At 44.4% G+C, this 21,584-nt stretch overlaps 1 protein-coding gene and 1 non-coding gene across 2 annotated transcripts in view; both read right to left on the reverse strand.

The window, feature by feature from the left end:
- Positions 1 to 6,408, reverse strand: part of LOC137335928 (uncharacterized) — a 33,541-nt gene extending 27,133 nt beyond the window's left edge. The window contains exons 1-3 of the mRNA XM_068001441.1: positions 6,350 to 6,408; positions 2,476 to 2,653; positions 307 to 494 (exon numbers count right to left, since the gene is read on the reverse strand). Of these exons, the coding sequence (XP_067857542.1) occupies positions 307 to 494; positions 2,476 to 2,653; positions 6,350 to 6,408 (425 nt within the window). The remainder of the gene's footprint in view (positions 1 to 306; positions 495 to 2,475; positions 2,654 to 6,349) is intronic.
- A 1,255-nt stretch (positions 6,409 to 7,663) lies between these two features.
- On the reverse strand, positions 7,664 to 7,753 carry trnap-ugg (transfer RNA proline (anticodon UGG)). Its single transcript is given in 2 exon segments — positions 7,664 to 7,699; positions 7,718 to 7,753. It is a non-coding gene; the product is annotated as a tRNA-Pro (tRNA).
- Between the last annotated feature and the right edge of the window lie 13,831 nt (positions 7,754 to 21,584).

Consider the following 21,584-nt stretch of genomic DNA (forward strand, 5'->3'; position numbering starts at 1 on the left):
ATGAAAGTATCAAATTTAATTACACTGATTCCACAAACACTGCACACCACATCCCTTAAACGTTGTTAACTGTTTCTCCATAAAACTGGAGAGGGTGTAAACAGAAAGTAACAGAAAAAAAGCTCATTATTGTATCAAATTAATGTTGATATTGTTGCACAAACACTGAACATCCCATCCCTAAAACACTGTCCCGATCTAAAATCAGTCGGCAGGACCCTGAGCCACATTGAAAATGCTGTGATTTCAACCTGGTTCAAAACACGAAACCTTCTGATGTGGTGTCAGACACGATTGTTCTTGTACCAGGCCCACAACAAGCGGCTGGAGCCGGATCCATTGGACGGCGATCGGTGCAGACTGCCGCCGCGGCTCTCGGAATGTGAGAGGCGGAAGCAGGAGTCGCCTGACCGCCTCAACCACAGCACAGGATCCCCGCTCTCGCTCACATTGTACAATTGACTCTGTGGCGCAATGGACAGCGTGTTGGATTTCTACGTTTAACAGTTTAAGAAGTGGTATTCAAAGGTTGTGTGTTCAAGTCCCACCAGCGTTGTGTTTTAGCTCAGAGCTGGGGAGTGAAATTTTGCAGCAAATCCGAAACAGGGTCTTTAATGTCCGTCAAGGACGGGAAACTGCCCCCTGCACTTCATCTTACACCAGTGGCTCCAGTCACATCCGAATTCATGATTCTAAATCCACTCTGAGCTGAATTGGCGAAACAGGAGGAGGCTCATCATCTGCTCAGACCGAAAGTCAATCTGCTGGACTTCCGGCTCCTGTCAGACTGCATGTTCCTTCAGACAGGTTTCTAACTGGACACATGCACCCTGCTGCCGTGTGAGAATTTTGCTTCAGGGGTAGAATTCTTGCTTGCAGTAATTCTATTCCTGTAAAAATAGCTCCTGAAGTGCAGGATGGAAAGTATCCTGCCTGAGCGGTCGAAGGCGCTGGTTCAAAGCTCCAGTTAAATCCCACAATTTGTAGATGGATCAAAATCATAGTTTGTGTCTCCAAAACCGTAGCCTCCCTCCTGTATACAAGTAATACTAAACATCTCATCTGCTATTGCAACAGCGTAGTCCGGAGGAATCACATGGCAATACAAATAAGTAGATGCACTTTGGAACAAACCAATTGTACCTTCAACTCCGGTCGAAATGTTCACAAGGCAAAGGATCCTTTGACTTAGCTGAGACTCGATTTAACAACCTCGGCTTTTCCCGATCCTGTACTGTTGTATAAGGACCGCGCACTGACCGATTGCGCCGCTCGAGTCCGGTCACTCTGATCACCTGTCCAACTCTACTGGAAAGAAACTTAAGGTGCGAGGTCCTTACTTGTGGAAACGTGTCCAGTATCTGTGATGAAACTAATATCTGCACTTTCACTTTCAGCTTCTTTCACATCCTCTGCTCTATCGCACAACAATCGGGTTTTCTGCGAACAGGTCAAAACGAACATTGCCAGAGATTCTATCAGTAGTAGGATTTGAACCCAGCTCCCTCGCAGCCATTGGATTTATTATCTTCAAGCAGTGATTTCCGTTCGCACAATGCCTTGCTAGTCTTTCACGTTTTGTTCAATGCCCAAAAAAATAAATTGGAGCTAATTGACCGCATTTACCCCGTGCTGGGGTTGTTCTCCTTCGAGCAGAGAAGGTTAAGAGGAGATTTGATAGAAGTGTTCAAAGTCATGAAGGGTTCAGATAAAGTTAATAAAGAGAAGCTGTTCCCATTGGCGGAAGTGTCGAGAATCAGAGGACACAGATTTGAGGTGATTATAGAAGTAGAATCATAGAATCATAGAAGTTACAACATGGAAACAGGCCCTTCGGCCCAACATGTCCATGTCGCCCAGTTTATACCACTAAGCTAGTCCCAATTGCCTGCACTTGGCCCATATCCCTCGATACCCATCTTCCCCATGTAACTGTCCAAATGCTTTTTAAAAGACAAAATTGTACCCGCGTCTACTACTGCCTCTGGCAGCTCGTTCCAGACACTTGCAAAAGAACCAAAGGCGACATGAGGAAAATCTTTTTTACGCAGCGAATAGTTATGATCTGGAATGCGCTGCCTGAAAAAGGTGATGGAAGCAGATTCAATCGTGGCTTTCAAAAAGGAATTTGATAAATACTTGAAGAGGAAAATGCAGGGCCAGGGGGAAAGGGACGGGGAATGGGACCAATGGGATTGTTCTTACAAAAGGCAGGTAAGGAATTGATGGGTCGAATGGCCTCCTTCTGTGGTGTGTTCATTCTATGATAAATATTATTTTACATACAGTGAATGGACCATCCCTGAAAGACTGCCCCGCGATAAAACAGAGTGATACTGAAACGTTGCGAAAATGCAAAATTCCCAACATAATTCGAACACGCATCTTTGGGATTTGAAACCAGACGCGCTACTGTTGCGCCACGAGGTTCACAACGAAAGGTTGGAGCCGGATCCATAAGAGGGAAATCAGTACCGGCCACCGCAGGGACTCACAGAGGCGGAAGCAGTCGCAGCAACAGCGCAGGAGCCCCGCTCTCTCATCCAGCCGCTGCCCGGTCCAGGCCTGAGCCCTGTCTGGGATCCGCCTGCCGGTCTCTTTTACTGAACGGGACCGATCCAGTTTCAGCTCACACACAGGCTCAGGAATCCAACTGCTGAAAGATTCACTTATTTAAACCTTGTTTAGATTCAGTGAAGTGGGATTTAATTCAATCCTCATCTTCCCTCCCCTCTGTCAGTTCAGGACTTTATTTAAACCGATACTTGGCGCTCTGTTTTACAGGGTGCCGGCTGTTTAAGCATTTCTCAGTCCCACTACTCCCATTAGTAACACTTTTTGCTGCTCAACCCTCAAATCCACAAAGTTATTGTCACTGCTGCTGCACAGGATTAAAGGAAGGGATGGATCCAGAAGCTGTTTAAAATTATTACTGACAAATCAGGAAAAAAGGCAAAGGATACGGTCTGCTTCTCTGCCTGTCTGTCTGTCTATCTGCCTGTCTACCTGTATATCCGTCTGAATGCGTCTCTGCCTTATTCTCAGGCTTTTTGATTGCTGGCTGCAGGCCTCACTCCCCGACTGAATGACCAAGTACCGGATTGTGTGTCGGAATGAATGACTTTGACTGACTGTCTGCCTTTTTATGGACCTGAATGGCCACATTTCTGTATTCATGTCTTCGCTCTGTGTCACAATCCTGTCTCTGTCTCTCAGGAAGACAATACACACACAACATTCACACACCGACTTTGACTGAACGCAACTTTAATCTGCTGCAGTGTGTACCATCCACAAGATGCACTGCACCAACTCGCCAAGGCTTCTTCGACAGCACCTCCCAAGCCTGCGACCTCCAACACCTAGAAAGACAACGGCTGCAGACACATGGGAAGAGCACGTTCACCTCCAAGTCACACACCATCCCGACTTGGAGTGCTGTCGTCATTCGTCATTCCTTCATCGTCGCTGGGTCAAAATCCTGGAATTCCCTATCTAACAGCATTGTGGGAGAACCTTCACCACACGGACAGCAGCGGTTCAAGGAGGCGGCCCACCACCACATTCTCAAGGGCAATTCGGGATGGGCAATTAATGCTGGCCTTGCCAGCGATGCCTAAATCCCTTGAATTAACATCTTAGTTCCTTCTGGAGTTGAATGATTTTGAAATTTTGAAGATTTTTTCCTGTGTAACTTGTGAGGTTTTGATCATTGAGATGTTTGTGAGGGAAAGCGGAAGAGGATTGGCGGCGTTTAGTGTGGGACAGAAGTGATGTTGTCTCAAGGAGAAGCGAAACAGTGCTATGAACTGAGCAAAGGTTTCTCTAGTTTAGCGGTCGTCAGGTTCGCCTCACATCCGGTTAGATCCCAGGCGGAAAAGTTATTTGGGAAGTTACTCCTGATGACCCTCCAGGGCTGAGCTTCACCTGTGAAAAGGCGCCGCAAATTGTTTGTTCCTGTTAAATTTAACAACGGATCTATCACAGTCCTGGTGTCATAAACACTGAACATTTTTAAACAGACTCTTAAATTATTGTCTGGGAAATGAGAACGGATGAAAGTTCGTAACATGCAAAGCACAAAGTTTCGCTGTCACACGTTAACTACGTCAGAATTTCCACCGGTCTGCAGCAGAAAGTTATTGGTTCATTAATGACGATTACAATTATTCATCTTTCACAGAGAATCATCGGTTTCGAGCATTAAATTCGTAATGTTCACAATTGGTTTGTTAAAATTATTTCCTTGACCGAGAATCGAACCCGCAGCACAAAGGTGAAACCATTCTCTCGGAAACACCAGCTGCCAGCCAGAAGATCAGTAAAAAATCAGTTAACGCAAAGATTTCTGGAGATGGACCCCTGAATTTCTCCGCTCCTCGACAGTTCCGAACTTCACTCCATTTAGAAAATACTGTGATCTATTTTCGTTTCTCAGTGGGTTATATCACACTTCCCCACATTGAACTCCATCTGTCACAGTTTTGTTCTCTAATTTTATCATCAATGGCCCTTTGCTACTTTCTGCTCCAATCTGCACTATTTACCGTGTCACCTATCTTGCTGGGTTAGTGGTGAAAACTGCCCTCCGCTTCACGGTAAGTGTAAAGAGGCAACTTTGTAGATGCCGTGTAGTGTTACAGAACGGCAGGTTGGACCTGCTCGTTTCATCTCATCTCATTTTCTGGTAACGGGAATATTACTGAAATGGAGCCTGGTCAAATGACAGCTCAAGAAACCAATCGTCTCCACCACCAAGAGCTGATCCTTCAAACATACAGGTATTTATGGGGCAAGTTGAGTCTGATGCTCAGAAATAATGCCGCGCAGATCTTCACTCGTGCAAGCTGCACACCCTTTATTTTATAAAAGTAAACCGATTGGAGACAGCTGCTGTATTGGTCGCTGCAAACTCAAGCTTTCGCGCGGTGAATTAATGGTTTAGTATAAAGCACGTGGTGTTTCTGTGGTGCAATCGGTCAGCGCGTTCGGCTTTTAATTGTAAGGTTGGTGGTTTAAGCCCGCCCAGGATAACTTTTACCTCAGGATGCATTGCCTCACAGCGCCAGGTTTCCAATGTGTGTTTTGTCTGCAAGAAAATGCACGGTAAAAATTGCCAGTGGAGTACGGCTGAAATTCCACCACTGACCCGGCGGTCCGATAGCAGGCACATGAAAAATATTTAAAAATCCGAGATTGGCTACAGGGAACTCAGAATTCTTCTTCACAGACAGGGTCCGAAGGGAGGACTCAATGGTTGCCGGAGAGCTGGTTCACTCAGATATTGATATTTGTGCAGTGAGCGAGACCAGACTGCTACCGAGTTTCCACAATGAATGTCACTCCTTTATTTTGGAAAAGCAACATGGTTTGCACATTCCGACCGTGTTCAGCTGATTTGTGAGAGATCATTAAAGGCTCCTGCAGCGCTGTCTCGGCGAATAACAACAGTTCTAAGCCGCATTTCAGATGCGACAACAAAGCCATCAGTTTTCCGCTGTTCCCCAGCTCCCGGGGTGAGTGAGGCTGCGAGTGCAGGATTTATGGAGGACCGGAGAGAGTGAAACTTTATTTGGGCTTTCGTGGGAAATCCAGTGAATGTGAATAAGAGCTCCTGGATTTGAACCAGTGAAACTGCCTGAGCGGGAATCAGATCCAAAGGCAACAGATCCGTGCAGCCACTGTAAAATTTCGCTGCCACGCAGCCGATCGGTCATCCTTTCGGACACTGTGCCCATCCAAACTTGCTTTCTTGTACAATGCACGATATACAGCGATATCGGATTCAACACTAATTATTTCAAGTGATCAATATTATCCTCTGTTCACCAATTCGTTTTGAATGCACGACTTGAATTATCATAATCAGTTTGCAGAATAGATTGCTCTGAAGCTCCATAAATGTGGAGACATTGGTTACGAACTCATCAGCTGGGCTGTAACTTTACATGTTCTACCGTCTCAGCCTGCTGGTGTTGCCGGTTAGATCAGCTTTCACCATTCAAGGAAGCCTGAGAATTCTATCAGGGGACAAAACAGAGAGACAAGAGACAGAGTCAGGGACAAATACAGAGATGCAAGAAAATAAACAAAGGACATAAATGCCAGGTTCTGCACACTAGCAGAATTTAAGATGCTGATTGGGAGATATTCCTTCTCATGTCTTGAAATCTTGAAAGAGAATATTGGGCGCCCGCCACGGTGGAATGTCTCTATTGCTTTGAAAAAGGGAGACCCGGTCAATTAGAGCTAGTTTATTCATTTGTACATTGAACAGATCGTTAAACAGTAACTCACCGAGTAAAATTCAAACCGGTGCAAGAAAACCCCAGTGGGGTATGAGTCTCACGCTTCAAACACTGGGCCATCGCAGCTGCACACAGCAGTTCTTGCACAGCTGTAGGTCATACTGCTTAGGGTTATCACAGTGCCTCCGCCAGACTGCATGTGCTTTCAAACAAGATTCCAAATGGACACATGCAGCAAATGGCCATGCGAGGACTGGTGCTATTGGCGTTGAATTCTCGCCTGTTTATCATGCGACCCGGGTTTGATACCTGGCCAATGCAGGATCGTTTTACATTCTGCACCAATGAGGAACACGGGAACAGGAGTCGGCCATTTCGCCCATCGAGCCTGTTCCGCTATTCAGTCCACAAAAAGCAGGACAATTCGAATCCGGCCAATCGCCGCGCCATTAGTCTGCTCTCAATCATCAGCAAAGTGATGGAAGATGTCGTCGACAGTGCTATCAAGCAGCACGAACTCGCCGATAACCTATTAATCGATGCTCATTTTGGGTTCCATCAGGACAAATAGGCTCCAGATCTCATGACAGCCTTGGTCCAAACATGGACAAAAGAGCTGAATTCCAGAGGTGAGGTGAGAGTGACTGCCCTTGACATCAAGACAGCATTTGACCGAGTGTGACATCAAGAAGCCCGAGTAAATTTGAAGTCAATGGGAATCAGGGAGAAAATTCTACAGTGGTTGGAGTCATACCGAGCACAAAGGAAGATGGAGGCCAATCATCTCAGCCCCTGGACATTGCTGGAGGAGTTCCTCAGGGCAGTGTCCTCGGCCCAACTATCTTCAGCTGCTTCATCAATGACCTTCCCTCCATCATGAGGTCAGAAATGGGGATGTTCGCTGATGATCGCACAGTGTTCAGTTCCATTCGCAACCCCTCAGATAATGAAGCAGTCCGTGCCCGCATACAGCAAGACCTGGACAACATCCAGGCTTGGCTGATAAGGGGCAAGTAACATTGGAGCCAGACAAGTGCCAGTCTGGATACTTTCTAACCACCTCCCCTTGACATTCAACGGCATTACCATTCACTTAATCTAGTAATATCTCTCTGTAATCTTATTCTTCCATCTACACTGCTTACAATTCTGTCTATCTTTATGTCATCGACAAACTTGGATATGTGGTTCTCGATCCCGTCATCGAATATCAATGAGCCCGCCTAAATTGGAGCAAATTCACATTCAGCTTCAATCTCCACATCATCTTGAGCCATTTTATTGACATCGCGTGTGTTGCGCCGAGGAAAATACTGCACTCTGTCGTCTGGAGCTCAAATATAATTCAATTCTCACAACTGCAAAGATATCAGAATCCAATTGATGACTTTTCACTAAAAAGCAGTGAAACAACAGGGCTCGTCCGGGATTTGAACCCGGGACCTCTCGCATATTTAATTAGTGAAACGCCCAAAGCGAGAATCATACCCCTAGACCAACGAGCCACTGGGTAAAAGGTCGTGCAACCAGTCTAAAATTTCACCACCGTCTTCAGGCGATCGGCGATCCTTTCAAACCGCTTCTGTCCATCCAATCTCGTTTTCTGTTCCTATGTACAGAAATTTGTGGACAAACTATTTCCAGTCGCCAATATTAGCCTCTCTTTACCAAATTCGTTTCCAATGTACGGCTTGTTTTTTTAAAGAAGAATTTTCAGAATTAGTTAATCTGAAGCTACATTGGCATCTGTCTCGGCATCGTCAGAGTATACAAGCTACCATAAGTATACTTTACTCACATTGCTGTTTTCTTTCACTGTGAGGGCGAAGAGACATAAATGTGGAGACATTAGCTACGAATTTATCAGCTGGGTTGCACCTTTACTTTTCCTATCGTCTCAGTCTTTTTTTTCTTTACCTTTCCCTGCTGGTGTTGCAGGTTAGATCAGCCTTTACCATTCCAGGAAGACTGAGAAGTTCATCAGGGGACAAAAGATAGAGACAAGAGACAGGGAGAGATAGAGAGATGCATGTAAATAAAGTCGAGTATAAATGGGTGGTTCTGCAAAGTAGCAGAATTTCAGTTGCAGATTGGGCAAGATTCTTTCTTGTGTATTTGAATTTTGCAAGTGTACATTGGGCAACCAATTGAAAGCGCCGGCCACGCTCGATTATCTCTCATGCTCTGAGAGAGATAAATGAAGTGAATTAGATCCAGTTCATTCATTTGAACATTGAACGGATCTTTAAACAATAATTCAGCGGGCAGAATTCAAACTTGCGAAGGAAAACTCCATTTGATCTTGAATTTAACGCTTCAACCACTCGGCGATCGCAGCAGCACATGGCAGTACTTGCACTGCTGCAGATCAGACTGAGTTGGGTTATCACAGGAGTTCTGTCCGACTGCATATTCTTTCAGATAAGATTCCATAAGGACACATGCATTTACTGATCATGTAAGTATTGGTGGTTCAGGGGTCGAATTCTCGCTCACCACCTGAAAGGTTTGATTTCTGACCAATGTGGGATCTTTTTGCCTTCGAACAGCATCCACCGAAAATCGGACGACGTGAAACTTTCTTGGCGCCTCATTGGGCAAATCAGGGTCAGTAAATCACAGTTTCGGAGTTTGGATGGCCTCGCGGGTCGAAGGCGCTGCTTTTCGGTCTCCACCTCTCCTGGAGGCGTGGGTTCGATTCTGAATTCCGACATTTAATCCTTAACAAATACGGAGATATTTTTTGTTCCTTTGGCGGGGGGTGATTTTTCTGAGCTGTTGATTTGATCCTTCCATAAAATCAACCCGATATCCGTCCCCGGCAGGTTTATTTTTAAGTAAACTAGCATGAAATATCAGAACGGATTGTCCTTCACAGCAGCTGCTTCGCACTCGCCTCCAAGCAGCTCCACGACCAGCAGATAAATTTTGCTTTGGATTGGCCAGCTCCCTGAATACATTAATTACTTTGCTTCAATCCGCGGTATCGAGCATCAGCGAGTGAACAACAGCAGAACGGGAAACCACAGTAATCATGAATGATGCTGAGAAGAGCCCGAGCCTGTGGAAGGCAGACGAGGTCACCGGAAAGGACCAGCCGCCCGGAGCTTGAGGGAGCAGGGAGAGTCTGTCTGACTGACTGGTGGAAGATTTTTTGCCTGAAAGTGAGTGCAGTTTGAAGTGTTGCAGCTCGAAGGCACTCCCTGCTGGCGAGGAGAGGCAAATGCTCCAGCAAAGCAGCCGTGTTCGAGCAGACACAGAAAGCCTTAACGTTTGAAAAAGGAAAAGAGGCGTCCTGTGCCATCGCGCTAAAATGTTAAAATGCAAACTTACAAGAGTGGCCTTGAGCGAATCGCTGTTTGTTCGATCCTTTGAGATAGAATTGAACCAAGGATCTAAAGATTTATTCTTTTGAAGTGCTCTGCTCGACCAGCAGAGCTATCGTCTGCCGGAGAAATGTGCACCTATCGTTGGTAATTGTTTAATGAGCGCCTTTTGATGTTCCCAGACTCGTGGAGTCCCGTGGTCGTGACCCAGGCTAACTCGGCACATGTTCATACTGCAGCGCTGTGGGAGTGTGAGCTGCTATTTGCTCTCCTCAATCTGAGCCTGTGGGTCAAAATATTCTAGATTGGATTCCTACCTGGTTTGAAGGCTTCTGAAGTTTTTGTAACAGTTTATGGCTTTCGATAGTTTGTAAAGCGATAAAATTTCATCACATGCAAAGCACAAAAATCTTATTAAAGTTTTGACTGTCTTTTGATGACCATGTCAATATCTCCTTCAGTCTGAAATCGAAAGTTATCAGTTGATTAAAGCATTGATTGAACTACAAACTGCGATTAATTAGTATCATACAGTTAATTCAATAGGTTCTCCCTTTTAGTTGACGTTAATTCCCTGACCGCGAATTGAACCAAGCGTTAGTGAAAGCGGCGAATCTTCACGACTGGTCCACCGGGGAGCTCCCAAGATTGTGCACGGGACGAAGTGGAACTGATTACATTTATTTCTCTTTTACACTTCCGTGATTCATTCAGCTCTGTGTTTATTCTCAGGCCTCTTATCTCTCCCTTCCTTTCAGCTTCTGACTGCGGATATTCCGATCGTTAAATGTGAATAAGATACCATATCTCACAGCCCCGGTATATTTGCTGTTTCTCTCTGCAGTTCTGTACAAAATCAAACTGTACGCAGATACCGACAGTGTCTCTCCCTCACTCCCCACAGAAACAGCAGGCGATATCACTTTAAACTGCCAGTTGCTTCACACGATGCCCGATAGACCTGCACTGCCTTGCAGCATTCCCAGGAGCTGCATTGATTCGGTGCGTGAATTTTGGAAATGGAAACATGTCCATCAGCAGCTTGTGGTAGTATTTTACCTCACTTTCTATTTCATGTACATGTCTACTTGCACTTGTTGCTGTCATTGCCTCAGCAACATCTTCTGTCGAACAGAAAATGCCATTTTGTGCGAGCAGCTTGTATGGCCCGAAAATGATCTAAATGATCAAGGGCCAAGTGGGAAAGGCCGCGTGGATCTGCTTGTTCGCAGCAAAGAATTTTCAGCGTTACCTTGTGGTCTCGTGGTTCGCATTCGGCACTTTTATCACCAAGGCAATGGTTCGATTGTTGTCTGCCTGAACATCTGCCTATTATACTCTCTGCTATAAGTGTACTGTAATCAAATTGCTGATTTTTTCACTGTGAGGGTGAAGAGACATAAATGTGTAGACATTAGTTACGAATTCATCTGTTGGGTTGCACCTTTGCTTATCCTACCGTCTCAGTCTTTCAGTCTTTACACTTCTCTGCTGGTGTTGCAGGTTCGGTCATCCATGGGCGTTCAAGAAAGCCTGAGAAGTCCATCAGGACAAAACACAGAGAGTCAGAGGCAGAGACAGGGATAGATTAAAGTACAGAAACAAATAATATAAATGTCAAGTTCTGCGAACGAGCTTGAGAGAGATTCATTGAAGTGTCTTGTAAGAGATCACTGGGCTCCGAATTAGCCTCGTCTGCCGCGCTGAAATATGTCTTTGAAGGAGAGAAACACGATTGGTGAACTCCAGTTCATATTTATTTGAGCATTGAACAACACTAAAAGAAACGGCGCTGCGAGCAGGATTCGAACCTTCGTATAAAAACCCCCAACGCCTGAACACTCGGCCATCACAGCTGCAAGCAATTGCGATGCACGGCTGTAAATCAGAATACGTCGGATTATCACAAGCGATCTGTGCACAATGTACTTTCAGGCAGGTTTGCAACTATACCCTTGCAGCCCCTCACCATGCAGATTTTGCTGTTCCAGTGATAGAATTCTCGACTGCCAAGAGGGAGGCTGGGGTTCGATTTTCGTCCAATTCAGGACAATTGTCATTCTGCATTCATGAGATCGCGTGACATGGGATACGTTCGCAAACAGCTTCAATCTGCACAACATTTTGAGACATTCTCCTTCCTCCACGTGTATTGCGTCGAAAAATTACATTGCAAGTCCAATGCCTTAATCATTGCGTCATCGCAGCTGCATGCAACAAATCCGACACGGCCGCAGATCAGAATGCGGAGGGTTATCACTGGAGACCTATGAGACCGTATGTTTGTTCAGACAGGTTTCGAGCTGGACTCATGCAGCCGGCTGCCGTGCGGACATTGCTGTTTCAGGAATATAAATCTTGCTGACTGCGCGGGAGGCCCCAGTTCGGTTACCGGTTAATATCGGAGTATTTTTATTCTGCTTTCATGTGAATTGGGATACATTTATGTTCATATTCAGCTTCAATCTACACACCATCTTGAGACAGCTTCTTTTCTCCAGGTGTGTTGCGTCGACAGAACCTCTACACTCTATACTCTCGGAATCCAAAATGCTCATTCCTGCCTTTGACATACTATCAAGACGTGTGAAGCCAATTAGTGAATGTACACTTAAAATGATAACGCAGGGCTCGTCCGGAATTTGTCGCTAAGATCTATCGCATATTAATCAACAAATCCCCAAAACGAGAATCATACGGTAGACCAACCAGTCATTGGTAACAAAACACTGCAGCCACTGCACCCATCGTCGATCGGCCATCCTTTCAGGCCTCTTCTATTCATCCAATCACGTTTTCTATTCCAATGGACAGCAATGTCAAGTTGTACACTAACTATTTCATATCAACAATATTAGCCTCTCGTTACCACATTCGCTTTGAATGTGCGACTTGTATTTTCAAGTGAGACTCTGCGGAGTTAATTGATCTAAAGCTACATTGTTATCCATCTTAGCATCCGCAGATTATCCACTCTACCACAAGTATAACAGTGACTACACTTCAAAAATACTTCATTGGTTGTAAAGCGTTTTGGGACGTCTTGAGGTCGTGAAAAGCGCTTTATAAATACAAGACTTTCTTTAATTTTATACTGGGCTAAAATTACTGACTTTTTCACTGTGAGGACAATGAGACATGATTGAATTACGCAGAATTTAGCATCAGTAAGTGTTATTAATGGGAGTAGTCGGACTGAGAAATGCTTAAACAGCCGTCAGGCACAACTCCCCTATGATTGGAATATTATGGACAGCAATTCCGCAATTTCCACCTTTCCTTCCCTCAGCAACCGAGGGTGCATCCAAACTGGACCGGGTGACTTTCCTACTTTAATTACAGCCAGCCTTTCTAGTACCTGCTCTTTATCAATTTTTATCCCATCCAATATCTCAAATACCCCCTGTTTTCCTGACTTTGGCAGCATTTTCCTCTTTGGTGAAGACAGATGTAAAGTGCTCATTTCGTATCTCAGCCATGCCCGCTCCCTCCGTGCAAACATCTCCTTTTTGGTCCCTAATCTCACTTTCTATTCCGATGTGCGGTAATCTCAAGTTGTACACTAACTATTTCAAGTTAACAATATTCACCTCTCTTCATCAAATTCATTTATGGTGCATTTTCATGCAGTGAAAACACACATTGAAATCCTGGATATTGAGTCGTCCCTGAGTGGTCTCCAACCACCAACTTTTCGGTTAAGGCGCTCAATGATTGCGCCAGAGAGAGGCAACATATCTCATTTTAAACACAAGTACTATGTCACCGAGCTAAAGCTTGAGGTTGTAGTGAGCAACGAACGTTATTAAATTAATTAATTAAACTAATGAAAGTCTGTGAAAGAAGAATAATTGTTGTAATCGCCATTGGTCAACCGATAACTTTCTGCTGCAGAATCACGGAAATATTAACATGGATAGTGAAACTTTAAATAAGTGTTTGTGTTTTGTATGTGATGAACTTTCACCGATTTTCGTTTTCCAGACCGTATTGTAACAGTCTGGTTAAAAATGTTAAGGACACAAGGAATTTGGTGCAACCGTTCTTAAATTTAACATGAGCGACTAGTGACCACTCCTTTTTGGAGAGCAAGTTTATCGCGGAAGTTTCGTCTGGAGCAAGTTCCCAAACAACACTTGAGGCCGGAATCGAACCGGAGACTTTGCGGCTGTAAAACAAAGGGGATGATCACGACACGACGGGAACCTGAGCTGATCAAACGCACCTCATTGGATGTGTTTCGCTGGAACATAAACCACTGAGTCCATTTTTTTATTCGTTCACGGGATGTGGGCGTCGTTGGCAAAGCCAGCGTTTATTTCCCATCACTAATTGCCCTTGAGAAGGTGGTGGTGAGCCGCCTTCTTGAACCGCTGCAGTCCGTGTGGTGACGGTTCTCCCACAGTGCAGTTAGGTAGGGAGTTCCTGGAATTTGACCAGGCGAGGATGAAGGAACGGCGATGTATTTCCAAGTCGGGATGGTGTGTGACTTGGAGGGGAACGTGCAGGTGGTGTTATTCCCATGTGCCTGCTGCTCTTGTTTCTCTCTGCATTGATTGTGATCGGGTTGCTTCTCCGTTAAACAACATCACTCCTGTCCCTCATGAAAGGCTCGCAATCCTTTCCCTCCGTTCTCTTTCGCAAATATTTAACTGAACAAAATTTCACAAGGCACCCAGGGAAAATAATTCATTTCAAAATTATTAGCTTCGGAAGGAGCTGCGAGGACAGACTGACCAAACCTGCGTTCAGTCGTAAAGCTTGTGTGTGTGTTGTCATCCTAAGTCACAGAGACAGGCCTGCGACACAGAGCGAAGGCAGGAACTCAGAAATGTGGCCATTCAGGGCCATAAATGGGCAGACAGTCAGTCACAGTCATTGATTCCGACACACGGCCCGGTAGTTGGTCAGTCAGTCGGGGAGCGAGGCCTGCAGCCAGCAAACAAAAAGCCTGAGCATAAGGCAGAGACGTAATCAGACACATATACAGATAGACAGAGAGACACAGACAGACATCTGACACCACGTCAAAACCCAGCGTGATCGAATCACGTTGGGGTGATATCATTTTCACAGTAGCTCAGGGTCCTGCCCACAGGTTTTATAGCGGGGCAGTTCATTGTTAGAAAAATAATATTGATCAGAATTGAATTTGTTGCGATAACGTGTTCTTTATCTGTTAATTTTGATTTACATCCTCGACTGTTCTTTGCAGAAACAAGTAACAATGTTTAAGAAATGTGGTTTGTTCAATATTTGTGCAAAAACTCTATTACACAGTGTAATAAAAACTGCCCAACACGTGACTAAGCCCATGAAGTGGCTATTAATGTATGGCCGGTTCGGTCAGTTGTTCAGAACTTGGTGTTAATAATGCCAAGAGCGCGGGTTCAATCCCCGTCACGCGCCATAAGGGTCCCATTACAATGTTTTGGAAACTTCTAAAAGTTTGGTAGACTTTAGAAACAAGCAAATCCACACAAAATATCATAAGGTTATTTTTTGTAATAACATCCATCAATATGTTTGACATTTATTTGCCCTTGGGCCGAGGCACACATCTGTCTCCTTATTTTTCCTTTCTTCTTCTTTTCCCCTGTGTCACTCAGTATCCGGGTATGCTTACTGACACACATTACAACCTGTGTCAATCAGTATCCGGGTATGTTTACTGACACACATTACAACCTGTGTCACTCAGTATCCGGGTATGTTTACTGACACACATTACAACCTGTGTCACTCAGTATCCGGGTATGTTTACGGACACACATTACAACCTGTGTCACTCAGTATCCGGGTATGTTTACGGACACACATTACAATCTATGTCACTCAGTATCCGGGTATGTTCACTGACACACATTGCAACCTGTGTCACTCAGTATCCGGGTATGTTTACTGACACACATTACAATCTGTGTCACTCAGTATCCTGGTATGTTTACTGACACACATTACAATCTGTTTCACTCAGTATCCGGGTATGTTTACTGACACACATTACAATCTGTGTCACTCAGTATCCGGGTATGTTTACTGACACACATTACAATCTGTGTCACTCAGTATCCGGGTATGTTTACTGACACACATTACAATCTGTGTCACTCAGTATCCGGGTATGTTTACTGACACACATTACAATCTGTGTCACTCAGTATCCGGGTATGTTTAATGACACACATTACAACCTGTGTCACTCAGTATCCGGGTATGTTTACGGACACACATTACAACCTGTGTCACTCAGTATCCGGGTATGTTTACGGACACACATTACAATCTATGTCACTCAGTATCCGGGTATGTTCACTGACACACATTGCAACCTGTGTCACTCAGTATCCGGGTATGTTTACTGACACACATTACAATCTGTGTCACTCAGTATCCTGGTATGTTTACTGACACACATTACAATCTGTTTCACTCAGTATCCGGGTATGTTTACTGACACACATTACAATCTGTGTCACTCAGTATCCGGGTATGTTTACTGACACACATTACAATCTGTGTCACTCAGTATCCGGGTATGTTTACTGACACACATTACAATCTGTGTCACTCAGTATCCGGGTATGTTTACTGACACACATTACAATCTGTGTCACTCAGTATCCGGGTATGTTTACTGACACACATTAAAATCTGTGTCACTCAGTATCCGGGTATGTTTACTGACACACATTACAACCTGTGTCACTCAGTATCCGGGTATGTTGAATGACACACATTACAACCTGAGTCACTGAGTATCTAACAATGTGATTCAACGAGTTTTATTCCCGCTGTGTTATCTCTCTGTCGGTTTGCTGATAAAGGTTTAACTCGGGGTCTGTTCCCGTTAATGGCCACAAGCAGTAACAATCACGGCGTGTCTGGCCGCCCCGAGATGTGGAAATGCATCCGTTTAGAAATCAAATGCTTCAAATCAAATGTTCGCCCGGCACTGAGAGAAGCAAAACATGGAGAAACATTCAGAATGAAATATAGAAATAAAGCTAAATAAAGATGCTATTAATATTTTTCATCCTTGATGCCTCTCTGTTCCTTCCCCAAGCCTCCAGAGCCGGTTAAAATTTCACTGTAAATAAATGCGAGTTTCGACCCAAAGAACGAGAGCAAAACAACCAAATGTTGCTAAAATTCGGAATTGAAGCAGAGACCTTTACATTTTCGCACTCCCCACTGAACTATTTCGTCTCCAAAGCAAGATGGACTTTGTGGCGTCGCCTTGGAAGAAAATATAAACCGAGTGGAATTGCCTTTCCCGCTCATTCCTTACTTCGGGGGAATGGGACCCGACCAGATCTCGGAGCTCAGGTTATGTTAATGTTCTTAATATTATCTTGTGTTTGGCCACTTTTAAGCAGGTTCGTGGATATATTCTCCAATCAACCCGTCTCCCACATCGCGCCTCTCTCTCATTCATTCTTTCCTCCATTCAATCCATCAGGGAGCGGGAATCAGAGCTCACCCTCAAACCCCCTACACATAAACCCCCAGTCAATAATTTACACTCTTTGTAAACACAAAATGCAAATGCACCAGGGGAGACCTCACAGTGTTGAACACGGAACGAAATACACCGTAGTGTTTATAAACACAGAAAGCGGACACACCAGGGGAGAGCTCACAATTTTGAACGCGGAGTGAAAAATACTGAAGTGTTTAAGAAAAGTTACAGAATTCATTCTGTGTGTAAAATCCCCGCTTGTTTTCTCGGCACTGATGGGCTGTGAAGGGAACTTGGTGTCTAACGCGCACACATCAATAAAACAGGGAATTCTGGAAACACACTGCAGGTCCTTCTTTATCTGGAGATCAAATGACTGTTGTTTAATTGAACCAGCAATTCACAGGCTCCTGTGAACTCCTCCCTTTGCAACTTTAATGCAGACTTTAAGCCATTTATTGAAAACAGTTTTATTTTAAATGTGTTAACGCCTGCCTTAAATGGTAGACTCAGGACGGTCACACAAACAGATTAATTCTTCATAGAATAATTACCACAGTCATTTTTAGACTGGACGCCGCACGGCGACTTTGCTGTCAGTGAAGAGAGATGAGAAAGACCAAAGTGCCGTTTGCCCCTCTCAGTGTGGCCCTGAAGGACTGTGTCCAGGCTGAAGTTCTGTTCCCACCGGACGATCCTCCTCCCAGATTGTCCTTTCTGAGCTCCAGTCAGGTGATGCTAAACACTCAGGTGGGAAAGACCAAAATTTACAACAAGGTGTTTACAACAAAGCTGATTTATTTAACAGATATCCAGGATATTAAACTCCAGCTCAGTTATAGGGGTTATTAACATCAGAAGAAACAAACCCCAACTGTCAGAATGAACATGGTTCAGTCCTGGATGGGATTAACAGCAGAATCCAACCCTTGCAGTCATCTGTGAACCTGCTGGTGTCTCAGACTGAGTGAATCCTTTCCTGCACACGGAATCATAGAATAATAGAAAGTTACAGCACAGAAGGAAGCCATTCGGCCCATCGTGCCCGTACCGGCCGGAAAAGAGCTATCCAGCTTAATCACACTTTCCAGCACTTGGTCGGTAGCCTTGTAGGTTACAGCACTTCAAGTGCTCACCCAAGTACTTTTTAAATGAGTTGAGGGTTTCTGCCTCTACCACGCTTTCAGGCAGTCAGTTCCAGAGCCCCACCACCCTCTGGGTGAAAACAATTCTCCATTTCTATGTATCCTGCTACTTTATCACTGCAATCCGGAGTTCTATAAACAACTCCCACCAAAGTCTTGCATCCTGTTCTGTTACTCAATTCTACTCAAAGTATTTCTACTGCTAACCTTTACTGATATCGCCTCTTTCTAATGTTGTAACGTTGTCCCTCATCAATATCGCTACTCTCCCGCCTTTTCCAATGTCCCTTTCCTTTCTAAGGAGCTTATAACCTGAAATATTTATCTCCCAGTCATGCCCAGTTTGTAGCCAGGTCTCAGTGATGAAAAATGCGCCATGCACTATGAGCTGAATTTGCGCTTCGAATTCGCTTTTTTATTTCTTATGCTACATGCATTAGTGTATATAACATCTAATTGTGCAATAGAACTTGTCCTGCCTTTATGCCCTGATGTGTTTAACACACTTGGTAAATAAGGTTGGTAAGCTGCAGGCACAAGTAGCAACATGGGATTATGATATAGTGAAAATAATGGAGACCTGGCTCGAACAAGCGGAGCAATGGTCACAATATATTCAGGAAAGAGAGGAAAAGGGAAAAAGGAGAGGGTGGAGATGGGAGCAGGCACTATTGATCAAAAATACTGTTACAGTGGTAGAAAGGGACGCCGTTCTTAAGGGTTCAAATACAGAATCTATTTGTTTGAAATTAAGGAACAATTGAGGAGCTATTACGCCGCTGTGTGCATACCATAGGCGACCAAATAGTGGGAAGGAGGTAGAGGAGCAAATTGGCAGGCAAATTGCAGAAAGATGCAGGAATTTTAGAGCAGTGATAATGGGGGAGTTCATTTAACCTAATATAGACTGGGAAGTAGCAGTTTAAAAGGCAAAGATGGGGAGCAATTCCTGAAATTTGTACAAGATAACTTTATTGATCCATATGTTTTCAGCCAAAACAGGAGGAAGCAGTGATGGATTTATTTCGGGGAAAGAAGTGGGGCAAGTGGAGCATGATTCAGTGGCGGAGCATTTCGAGCAGGTTTAGTGTAGTTATGGAAAATGCAAGGAAAAATCAAGTTTGAAAATACACAACTGGAGGAGAGCGAATTTCAGCAAATTGGAAAGGGATCGGGTCCAGGTGGATTGGAATCAAAGATTGGCAGGTTAAACAATAGATGAACAATGGGAGGCTTTGAATGAGGACATACTGGTCACATTCTTACGAGGGGAAAGATGGGGCATGGAAAGCTGGAGCTCCCTGGAAGAGAAAGAGTATTTGAGACTGCATTTTGTACGTTCCGAATACCAATGTCCCGCCACGTCTGCCCGCGGTGATCAATCCCAGCCTCGTCACCTCCACGCTGACAGACACAAAGCGGCCACATTCCGCTTCAGTGAAATCAAATCCGAGAGCGGTTTGAAGGTCGATTGCAATTGCGAGCAGAATGCAGTCAGAGGACGTGAGGTCATTGAGATGCCTCTGTAAATCCTGCCAGTTTCAACAGCAGCTCAAGATCAAAAGCCGTGGGGAAAATGAGGGCTTGTTCTGGATTAGAACCCGGGCTTTCTCATGTATATTTAATCAGCTAACAGCAAAGCGAGAATTATACCCCTAGACCAATGAACCGGTTAATTCGATTGCACCAAGTAGTCACACGAGGAAGAGTTTCTGAGTATCAGCGCCCACTTTCCCCAAATCTCCCTTGAAGTACTGTAAATAAAAATGTGACCTTATATTACTGAAAATTATAAATTCAATTTCTTCTCTGTTGGGTCTTGTTTAGGGTTTCCGATGCTGTTAAATGTGACTGGGGACAGTTAATTAGTTTTCGGGTGTAAGGGTGCAGATACTCCGGTGTCAGGGTGCAGATACTCGGATGCAGGGGTGCAGATACTCGTATGTAAGGGTGCAGATACTCGGATGCAAGGGTGCAGATACTCGAATGTAAGGGCGCTGATACTCGGCTCTTTAAAGTGGCAGTGCAGGAAGGATACACCAACTAATATGACATGCATTCACTCAATTCATCCCACTGCAGCCTGTGAGCTGTTTGCAATTTGGGTCCAACAAAAGAAGCATCGACAAGAATTTGATTCGAATCCGCTCGTGCAAAGCACAATCGCGTTAATTACTCGGTCACCTCGCCATCGGTCAGTGAAATCCAAATGATAAAATTCCAATGGCAAAATAATTCTCAATGACCGTTTCCCACACAGAAGTCGTCAACTAAGATGCGATAGGTTTTATGTACAAGCGGAGGCTTGGAACTTTCTCATCAATATTTTGGAAATAGAAGCAAATAGAATAATATAAAAAACCATGGTCAGCGATAGGATTCAAACTTCGCTGAGCAGAAAACCACAATTCCAATCGGTCCGCCTGGGTGTCCTTTTAAAAGTTACAAAGAATCCAAGTGTCAAAAAATGTCTCCGTCCATGTTGTGATAAACAGAGAAGGGTTCGTTTAGGGGAATGATTCTCACTTCGGAGTTGATGATTAAAATATGCGGAAGATCCCGGGTTTACATCTTCAAAGAGTCTTCATTTTGCCCTCGACTTTTGATCTTGAACTGCTGTTCAAACTATTAGGAATTTTAAAGGTGCTTCAATGATCTACACGCCCACAGAATGCATTCTACTTGCAATTGCAATCGAACTTGAAACCGCTCTCGGATTTCATCTCAATAAAGCAGAATGTGGCCGCTTTGTATCTGTCAGCGTGGAGGTGACGAGGTTGTTCTTAATAACCGCGGACACACGTGACGGGACACTGGTATTTGGAAATGTACAACATGCTGCCTGAAATGCTCTTTTTTCATCCAGGCAGCTTTAGTTTTGGATGCCCTTCCATTCCCCTCGTGGGAATGTGTCTCGTCTATCTCGTGTACCCGAAATATCTCCTCATTCAAAGTCTCCAACTGATTATTTACTATTTACCTGCCAGTCACTGATTCCAATCCAGCTGGAGCAAAACCCTTATCAACTTGCGGAAATAAGCTCTCCTCCAGTTGAGTATTTTCATCTATGATTGTTCCTTGTATTTTCCATAACTACTCTAAACGTAATGATATTGTGATGACTGTTTCCCAAATTCTTCCCCACTGAATCATGGTCCACTTGCCCCACTTCAATCTCCAGGATTAGATCCAGCACTGCTTCCTTCCTCGTTGGGCTAAAAACGTATTAATCAAAAAGTTCTCCTCTGCACATTTCAGGAATTGCTCCCCCTCTTTGCCCTTTACGCTACTATTTTCCCAGTTTATATTAGGATAAATAAAGTCCACCATTATCACTACACTAAAATTAGTGCATCGTTCTGAAATTTGCATACCAATTTGCTGCTCTGTCTCCTTCCCACTA

This window comes from Heptranchias perlo, chromosome 20 (assembly GCF_035084215.1).
Source record: "Heptranchias perlo isolate sHepPer1 chromosome 20, sHepPer1.hap1, whole genome shotgun sequence".
NCBI lineage: Eukaryota > Metazoa > Chordata > Chondrichthyes > Hexanchiformes > Hexanchidae > Heptranchias > Heptranchias perlo.